At 55.3% G+C, this 9,890-nt stretch overlaps 1 protein-coding gene across 1 annotated transcript; it reads left to right on the forward strand.

The window, feature by feature from the left end:
- Positions 1-1,257: 1,257 nt before the first annotated feature.
- PSMC3 (proteasome 26S subunit, ATPase 3) lies at positions 1,258-8,981 on the forward strand. The gene is made up of 12 exons (XM_002821809.5): positions 1,258-1,580; positions 1,835-1,918; positions 2,539-2,664; positions 3,075-3,179; positions 3,295-3,357; positions 3,603-3,740; positions 4,799-4,942; positions 5,050-5,198; positions 7,038-7,134; positions 7,350-7,495; positions 8,562-8,643; positions 8,814-8,981. Exons 1-12 carry the CDS (start codon positions 1,506-1,508, stop codon positions 8,922-8,924), a joined length of 1,320 nt encoding a protein of 439 aa, XP_002821855.2. The 5' UTR covers positions 1,258-1,505; the 3' UTR covers positions 8,925-8,981.
- Positions 8,982-9,890: the final 909 nt, after the last annotated feature.

Below are 9,890 nucleotides of genomic sequence, written 5' to 3' on the forward strand. Positions count from 1 at the left end.
TCACTTACGCCCAGGAGTTTGAGACCAGCCTGGTCAACATGGTGAAACCCTGTCTCTACTAAAAATACAAAAATTAGCTGGGCGTGGTGGTGGGTGCCTGTAATCCCAGCTACTTGAGAGGCTGAGGCAGGAGAACCCATTGAACCCGGGAGGCAGAGGTTGCGGTAGGGAGAGATCGTGCCACTGCATTCCAGCCTGGGCGACAGAGCGAGACTCCGTCTCAAAAAACAAAAAAACAAACAAGCAAACAAAAAAAAAGGCAACGGTTGCACAGATTTTCATCAGGTTAACAGAGTATTTGTGATGGTTTGACTTGAAATATAAGCTATGTTGCTTACATGAAGTTCCCTTTAAAGGGGCTCCAGGGCTCACCTCAAAGGATAAGGAGAGATCATTTAAAATAGCAGACAAGGGTACAACGAATGAGTCTCCCATGATCCGGAGACCCGCTCTGCTCACTGAGATTACTAACCATGGGCAGAGAAAACAAACAATTGCAGATACGAGTCATAATTTTTTTTGAGACGGAGTCTCGCTCTGTCGCCCAGGCTGGAGTGCAGTGGCGCAATCTCTGTTCACTGCAAGGTCCGCCTCCGAGGTTCATGCCATTCTCCTGGCTCAGCCCGGAGTAGCTGGGACTACAGGCGCCCGCCACCACGCCCGGCTAATTTTTTGTATTTTTAGTAGAGACGGGGTTTCACCGTGTTAGCCAGGATGGTCTCGATCTCCTGACCTCGTGATCCGCCCGCCTCGGCCTCCCAAAGTGCTGGGATTACAGGCGTGAGCCACCGCGCCCGGCCCGAGTCATAATGTTTTTAATCGTAGAGGCTGATGGTCAATTGAGTTCTTCCCACGTGGACAATTCCTTGAAGCCTGCTCTGAGGTTAGGAGCAGCAGCGATTTCTCTTTAAAGCTGGTTAATGATTCCCTCCCGTAACTCCGGGTGGCCAGCTTGTACTTAAATAATTGTAAAAATGCGGACTGAGGTGGCATGCCTTTTTGGCCCTTTGAACACGGCTGGCCTATGTCGTTTATGAATTGGGAGGCAGTGTCATTGTGTAAATCCCCTTATTCCTAGCGGGGTCACGGTCTGAGTTTGAATGCGCCCCTCCGCAAGCATCTGTCACGGGCCAGATTAAAGACTACATTTCCCAAAGGCCCTCGCGGATACCACCCTTCTCCCTCCCTTTCCGGTTTTACACCTTGGCCCCGCCCCCAACGCGCGTGTCGGCCAATAGAGGCCCCACCTCTCGCGCCCGGCAAAAATAGGACGCGGGCGGGAACGCTTCAGGGGCCGCGGGGGCGGGGCCTGTGGTCAGGGGTTGGTCTTTGGAATCGGGAAGGCAGATTCGCTGCTCCGCAGCACGGCCGGAGCTGGTCCGGTCAAGAGTCGGGATTTGTGGGGAGAGGTTTTCCACTGGTCAAGAGAAGGCTTTAAGAAAGACGGTATTAATCTCCCGTTGCGGCTCCCGCCTGGTCCCATCTTCTGCCCGCTCCTCCAGGAAATGAATCTGCTGCCGAATCTTGAGAGTCCAGTGACTCGGCAGGAGAAAATGGCGACCGTGTGGGATGAAGCCGAGGTGGGCACCGGGCGAGCTGGCGGTCCGGGAAGCGGGGCCCGCAGGGAGACGCCATTGACAAGAGGGAAGGAGGTGGCTGGGGGTCAAGGTCTGGCCCGGTCCCGGGGACGGGGTCGTTTGGGATGTGGGCAGGGGTCCTGACTCCATCCTCGTTTTATGGGCGTGGAAACTGAGGCTGTGAGTGGGTTCGGAGAACGAGGGATGCTTGTCCTGAGTAAAAGTAAATATATAAATAAACAAATAATTTTTTACAGCAAGATGGAATTGGGGAGGAGGTGCTCAAGATGTCCACGGAGGAGATCATCCAGCGCACACGGCTGCTGGACAGTGAGATCAAGGTGGGCGCACAGCTCCTGTGCGGGCGATGGAGCCCCCACAGGACAGGCCCCGGCGATCCGAGTCGCCTCTCCTACTTCCTTTTCGGGCACCCTGGGGGAGACATGGGGCTCGGGCTTCCCCCTCGTATCAGGAAGAGAGGAAAGAAAACTAAGCCTTAAAAGGGACAAGAAGACAGGCAGGGGATGGTGGGAGACCTGGGCTGAGATGAGAAGTTATCAGATTGCCTTTCCGAGTGAGAACTGGGAATAATCCTCTCAAGAATCCTTCTTTTAGTAAAATGCCTATTTTACAGATGAGGAAACAGGCTCAGAGAGGTTTGTACTGCGATAAATCACCCAGTTCTTACTAAGAGGCAGAACTGAAAACCTATATTTGCCTGTCTCGGAGGCCTGCTTTTATTCCAATACTACCACTATTTCACCAGGAGGTTTCCAAACTGGCCTCCTCTTTTGACTTCTGCAGGATGTGGACACAGTCAGACTCTACCTTCAGAGAGCCTCAGAGCTGGATGAATGGATGCGGCAGGGTCCCCTGGGCACCCTGGACCTCACTAGTTACAGGGCTCTAGCATAAGCTGTGCCAGGGCTTATATTTGCTCCTCCTCCCCTCCTCATCTCAGATCATGAAGAGTGAAGTGTTGAGAGTCACCCATGAGCTCCAAGCCATGAAGGACAAGATAAAAGAGAACAGTGAGAAAATCAAAGTGAACAAGACCCTGCCGTACCTTGTCTCCAACGTCATCGAGGTGTGTGTGTATGTGGAGGGGAAGAGAGGGAGTCAGCGGGGATTGGGGACAGCCTGGGGTGGGGCCTCTAGGGAAAGAGTGGGTGGAGGTTTTGAGGCCAAACTGCATGTCAGAGCTACACCTCCTGGGGCACTTTCATGGGGAAGACAGGGGCCTGCAAAGGCCTGGGAAGTCTCACGTGTCTCCTTTTCTGTTGGTTATGTCTCCTCCGGGGTAGATGAGCCCTGTGCAGAGGAGCAGCACTTACACAGAGATCAATCCCTGGGCTTAGCACGGGCACCCACGTTTGGTGGGCTCAGGGCTGTTGGAGGAGGGAGGTAGGGATGGCCAGCCCTGCAGGTATTAGGAACTGTCTTAGGAAGCACTGGGCCTTGGGGAGTTCAAGGGGCTGAGTATTTTTTCCTTCCCAGCTCCTGGATGTTGATCCTAATGACCAAGAGGAGGATGGTGCCAATATTGACCTGGACTCCCAGAGGAAGGGCAAGTGTGCTGTGATCAAAACCTCTACACGACAGGTGAGCGTGGCTCAGCAATGAGAGACTGGAGGAGGGTGAGGATCGGATGTGGGACAGGACTAGGGAGCCTTCCCTGAGGACACTAACTGAGACTGCCCCTGTAACTTGTCCACAGACGTACTTTCTTCCTGTGATTGGGTTGGTGGATGCTGAAAAGCTAAAGCCAGGAGACCTGGTGGTGAGTGGGGCCTGAGCCCAGGCAGTGCTTTTCTGGTGACTAGCTGAGCCCCTGCACCCGCCCCAGGTCACTGTTGGCTCTGAATCTTGGCAGAACAGCTCAGAGAGTCTGGGATTCTGCCTACTTGCTGTTTGATTCTTGTATTGCCCAGTCCTATGTCTTTCCCTCTGCAGACACCTGTCACCCAGTCAGTTGGGTAGCCCTTGAGCTGGGCCAAATCTGAAGGCCCTGTGCTGTGTCCTTAGGGTGTGAACAAAGACTCCTATCTGATCCTGGAGACGCTGCCCACAGAGTATGACTCGCGGGTGAAGGCCATGGAGGTGGACGAGCGGCCCACGGAGCAATACAGTGACATTGGGGGTTTGGACAAGCAGATCCAGGAGGTGAGGGAGGCACGGCAGCTGCCAGCGCCTTGTCAGCCTTTTAGTTTCTCCACGCCATTGATGCAGCTCATCTCCCTAATGTGTCTTTCATCCTCATAGCAACCTAGGGAGGAAGGGAGGGGTGCCATGTGACAGGTGAGGAGACTGAAGCCCAAAGAGTTTAAATGCCTTGCCCAGGATCACAGAGAGACCAGAGCCAGGACTGGAGCTCAGGCTTCTGGTTCTTGGCCCACTGTCTTTTTTTTTTTTCTTTGAGATGGAGTTTTGCTTTTACTGCCCATGCTGGAGTGCAATGGCGCGATCTCGGCTCACTGCAACCTCCGCCTCCCGGGTTCAAGCAATTCTGCCTCAGCCTCTCGAGTAGCTGGGATTACAGGCATGCGCCACCAAGCCTGGCTAATTTTAGCGGAGTATTTTTAGTAGAGATGGGGTTTCTCCATGTTGGTCAGGCTGGTCTCGAACTCCCAACCTCAGGTGATCCACCTGCCTTGGCCTCCCAAAGTGCTGGGATTACAGGCATGAGCCACTGCTCCCAGCCCCTGGCCAAGTGTCTTTCTGCCATATACTCCTGTTCCTGGAGAGTCCATAGCCAGCCTGGGTGGGGATGAGTGTTCTGTGTCCTCTTTTTTTTTTGAAATGGAGTCTTGCTCGGCCGCCCAGGCTGGAGTGCAGTGGCATGATCTTGGCTCACTATGAGCGCTGCCTCCCGGGTTCACGCCATTCTCCTGCCTCAGCCTCCTGAGTAGCTGGGACTACAGGCACCCGCCACCACGCCCGGCTAATGTTTTTGTATTCTTAGTAGAGACGGGGTTTCACCGTGTTAGCCAGGATGGTCTCGATCTCCTGACCTCGTGATCCACCCGCCTCGGCCTCCCAAAGTGCTGGGATTACAGGCGTGAGCCACCGCACCCGGCCTTGTGTCCTCCTGATATGGGGAAAGAAGTGGGCGTGTCCCTGAGTTAGAGTAGGAGGGATGCAGATTAGAGTGGAGCCATGAAGGGTTGGGCTGTAGAAGCCCTCAGGGCTTCATCTCCTTACCCAGGACTTCCTCCTGGCAGCTGGTGGAGGCCATTGTCTTGCCAATGAACCACAAGGAGAAGTTTGAGAACTTGGGGATCCAACCTCCAAAAGGGGTGCTGATGTATGGGCCTCCAGGGACGGGGAAGACCCTCCTGGCCCGGGCCTGTGCCGCACAGACTAAGGTGAGTACTTTGGGAGGGATGCGGGGGAAGTGGGCAGGAGCAGAAACTCTACCAGATGGGCTCAAAGGGTCTGCCTTTGACCTGACTCTACCACCTTTTCTTGCCAGGCCACCTTCCTAAAGCTGGCTGGCCCCCAGCTGGTGCAGATGTTCATTGGAGATGGTGCCAAGCTAGTCCGGGATGCCTTTGCCCTGGCCAAGGAGAAAGCACCCTCTATCATCTTCATTGATGAGTTGGATGCTATTGGCACCAAGCGGTAAGGGAGGGCCAAGGGTCCCTAGCGATGTCTGTGGCGGTGGGGGGAAGTGGGTTGACTCTCAGTTGTGCTAAATTGTGGTTCCTTCCCACCCTGTATCCCCTCCTGCCCCTGGATGGTGGCTCCTCAACTCTTGAGATTCAAATTCCTAACTCCTGATCAACAGCCTCCCTGTTTCCCCAGCCATTCATTCCCACAGCTGCCAGCATGTTCCTTTCAAAACAGGAATCTGGGCCGGGCGTGGTGGCTCACGCCTGTAATCCCAGCACTTTGGGAGGCCGAGGCAGGCGGATCACGAGGTCAGGAGATCGAGACCATCCTGGCTAACATGGTGAAACCCTGTCTCTACTAAAAATACAAAAAATTAGCTGGGCGTGGTGGCGGGCGCCTGTAGTCCCAGCTGCCCGGGAGGCTGAGGCACGAGAATCACTTGAACCTGGGAGGCAGAGATTGGAGTGAGCCAAGATTGTGCCACTGCACTCCAGCCTGGTTGACAGAGTGAGACTCTGTCTCAAAAAAAAAAAAGAAAACAAAACAAAAAAAGCCAAAGCAGGAATCTGGCCACCTTGCTCACATGAACCCACAGTGGTCCCTGACATAAACCAATCCTGTTAAAAACCCTTCCTGGCTGGGTGCAGTGGCTCACTCCTATATTCCCTACACTTTGGAAGACTGAGGTGGGCGGATCACTTGAGGTCAGGAATTCGAGACCAGCCTGGCCAACGTGGTGAAACCCATCTCTACTAAAAATAGAAAAATTAGCTGGGTGTGGTGGCACGTGCCTGTAATTCCAGCTACTTGGGAGGCTGAGGCAGGAGAATCACTTGAACTTGGGAGGCAGAGGTTGCAGTGAGCCGAGATTGTGCCACTGCACTCCAGCCTGGATGACGGAGTGAGCCTCCGTTTCAAAAAAAAAAAAAAAACCCTTCCTGGGCCTCCCTGTTGCTCCCTGGGATAAATACTGTACTTGCAAGGCTCAACGTGTGCTGCCCTTTTGCACCTTCAACCTCATCTCGTGCCTGTCCCCAGCCTCCCCTGCTCTGGACTCCTGCCACGGTGTTTCCTGTGTTTCAGGCCCGCCGTGGCTCTTGCCCTGTTCTCCACTGGTTGGTTGCCTAGCTGGTGTGCTTTCAAACTTCATATCTCAGCCTCAGGGATACTTCCTGGGGGATGGCTGCCTGGGCTTTCCCGTACAGCACTGTCCAAGGCTGGGCCAGATCCCTGTGTTTCTAAGCGTTAGCTCAGTTTGCAAGTGTACATTCATCACAGTAACAGCCCAAGCAGTGGCTGGTTTTGCTTTTTTTTTTTTTTTTTGAGATGGAGTCTCGCTCTGTCGTCCAGGCTGGAGTGCAGTGGCGTGATCTCGGCTCACTGTAACCTCCGCCTCCTGGGTTCAAGTAATTCTCCTGCCTCAGTGTCCCGAGTAGCTGAGATTACAGGTGCCTGCCACCACGCCTGGCTAATTTTTGTATTTTTAGTAGAGATGGGGTTTCACCATCTCACCTGGTTGGCCAGGCTGGTCTCGAACTCCTGACCTCAGGTGATAGGCCCACCTTGGCCTCCCAAAGTGCTGGGATTACAGGCGTGAGCCACCACGCCCAGCCTTGCCCACTGTTTTATCCTCAGCCCAGCACCTGATTCTAGGAGTCTCTTCAGTCTCTGAATGTGGTCAACAATTAATGACACTTTTTATGTGCCAGTCCCTGGGCTGGGGGCCCCAAGTTGAGTGAGCAATTTCCCTGCCCTGGACGGGTTAGGTGAGGCTTCCAGGGGATGGAGGAGGGGAGGGCTCTGCCTAAGCTGTGCCCTCACCAGCATCTCGGGCTTCCTGTGCCCTAGCTTTGACAGTGAGAAGGCTGGGGACCGGGAGGTGCAGAGGACAATGCTGGAGCTTCTGAACCAGCTGGATGGCTTCCAGCCCAACACCCAAGTTAAGGTGAGTATTAGCACTCCCAGGCGAAGATGATGAGGCTCAGAGGTCAGGAGCTGTCAGGCCCCCAGCTAGCGAGTGGTGGAATGAGAATTAGGATCTGTCTTTAACATCCCATGTGCCTCACCTGCACTCTGGGGGCTGCCTCTCTGCCTTTTTTGACCGTGTCTGCCCATCTGTGAACACTTTGCTCCTTTCAAGTTGTGGCTTCTCTTCCTCAGGTAATTGCAGCCACAAACAGGGTGGACATCCTGGACCCCGCCCTGCTCCGCTCGGGCCGCCTGGACCGCAAGATAGAGTTCCCGATGCCCAATGAGGAGGCCCGGGCCAGAATCATGCAGATCCACTCCCGAAAGATGAACGTCAGGTGAGCAGGAGCACGGGCAGGGCACAGAGACCTGAACAGGCGCAGGAGGATGTCTCTGCCACACTTCTCTGTACTGAGCTTCCCCAGCCTCCACAACCACCACCTCCCAGGCCCCAGGCACACACAGCACCGTTCCACATGCCAGCCTCTGTTTCTCCTCAGTTGTGTGATGTACATCTTGCCAGGGCCCAGGTCGTAATTCTAGGTGCTCTGCTCCTTAGACTCCACCCCTCATCTGAAGGCACAGAGGCTAGAGGCACTCAGTTTCCTGGCCTCACACCTCAGCCCATTAACACACTCCAGGAATGGCCGGGACCAGATGGACTTGAGTTCAGATATGTATGACTCTCAGCAGGTGGCATGCCCTCTCTCAGCCTCACTTTTTTTTTTTTTTTTTAATTTTTGGAGACCGTGTCTTGCTCTGTCGCCCAGGTTGGAGTGCAGTGGCGCGATCTCGGCTCACTGCAAGCTCCGCCTCCTGGGTTCATGCCATTCTCCTGCCTCAGCCTCCCAAGTAGCTGGGACTACAGGCGCCCGCCACCATGCCCGGCTAATTTTTTGTATTTTTAGTAGAGACAAGGTTTCACCTTGTTAGCCAGAATGGTCTCGATTTCCTGACCTTGTGATCCGCCCGCCTTGGCCTCCCAAAATGCTGGGATTACAGGCGTGAGCCACCACGCCCGGCCTCAGCCTCGCTTTTCTTATTTGGGACTTGGGGATGATAGCACCGATTTCACAGGGTCGTGGTAAGGATTAGATGTGACAGTGTCAAGCGCAGTGCTGGGAACAGGATGAGGACAGTCAGTCCCTGGAGTCCCAGATGCAGATTTCTAGAAGGCCAGAGCTCAAGAGACCCTAGAAATAACCTGTTATAACCTGCATTAACTTCCTCCCTTCATCCCCCACATCTTGTACTGAGAAGAAAACAAGGCGCATTGGGTAAGGGACTTGCCTCTCATCACAGGGCGACTTGACTTTGTTGCTTGACAGGGCCTGGGGAGGACATTTGGCCCCTCTGCCCATCCCGCATAAGCCACTGAGCCTGTGGTATCTGTCCTCTCCCCAGTCCTGACGTGAACTACGAGGAGCTGGCCCGCTGCACAGATGACTTCAATGGGGCCCAGTGCAAGGCTGTGTGTGTGGAGGCGGTGAGTGGTCAGCTGGGGTGGGTGCGTCGCTTTGTGCCTTCTTGCCCCCTCCCTGGACAGGATGGGGGCATTTGGCTGGTGGAGACGGCTGAGGGAAGAGGCCTGAGCCTCAGGGAGCCAGGGAAGGCATTCAGGCGTTCAGACCTAGACTCTGTTTGTCCCGGCTGCAGGGCATGATCGCACTGCGCAGGGGTGCCACGGAGCTTACCCACGAGGACTACATGGAAGGCATCCTGGAGGTGCAGGCCAAGAAGAAAGCCAACCTACAATACTACGCCTAGGCGCACAGGCCAGCCCGTCTCACGGCTGAAGTGCGCAATAAAAGATGGTTTAGGGTCCCTGCTGCTGCTTGTCTGCCTTCCCTGGGCTCTGGCTGGAGGAGTGGGGGCATGTGCAGGAGGCACCTTCCCCAGGTGCTGCCGCCTGGAAACCCTGAGACAGCCATGGGCCCCACACCACTGGTCAGGATGAGGCTTTCTGGGGATGTGCGTGGTGCTGCAGCTGCTGCCTGGGCCTTCAGGCCCCTCAGAGCCCTCTCTCCCCGAGCACCGCTTTGCTCTGAGCTTTCAGAGGCTCATGGCCCTGCAGTTCCTGCACAGAGGACCTGCATAGAAGCCACCTTCACTTTCGGCATTTTGGTGTCTGGCACTAGTCCTTGCCTCCTGGTAAAGCCAGGCTTGGGTTTAGGCTTTCAGCCTCCTCCCTTGTTTCCTGGCCCTTGGGCCCCCTTTTCTCCAGATGCCCCCTTAGCTCTTTCTCTCCCTGTCTTTTGGCCAAAAACTGAGCCTGAACAGGATCTACTAGGAGCCCCTCTAGGACTGGTCTGTCATGCTGTGCTCCCCTCCCCCAATTCTGCTGTCTGTTCACTCCAGCTGGCCCCTTGCCTTCCCTGGGTGGCCCTGCTTGGCTTCCCACTGACTCCCCAGCCTCTGCCTCAGGAGTCCAGCAGCACGACCCCTGAAGTGCTTCTGGTTCTGTCCCCTGCCCTGGACTTGGCCGCCCCAGTCCTCCATTCCTGTTCCCTCTTCTAACCAGACAGGGCATTTTCTCCTGACCATGACACCCAAGTTCCCCCACAGGGACCACACCCACCCTGCTTTGGCTTCCTCATCTCTAAAGTGGGGCCCCCGGCCTCTTCCAGTGGACTGTGATGCTCGCACGCACTGTCTGCCATCCAGCAGGGCTTGGCACCCCAGCTAGCGGCCCTGAGCACCTGCATAGGTGAGGAGGGCAGCCGGCCGGGACGG

Source organism: Pongo abelii, chromosome 9 (genome assembly GCF_028885655.2).
Source record: "Pongo abelii isolate AG06213 chromosome 9, NHGRI_mPonAbe1-v2.0_pri, whole genome shotgun sequence".
Taxonomy (NCBI): Eukaryota; Metazoa; Chordata; class Mammalia; order Primates; family Hominidae; genus Pongo; species Pongo abelii.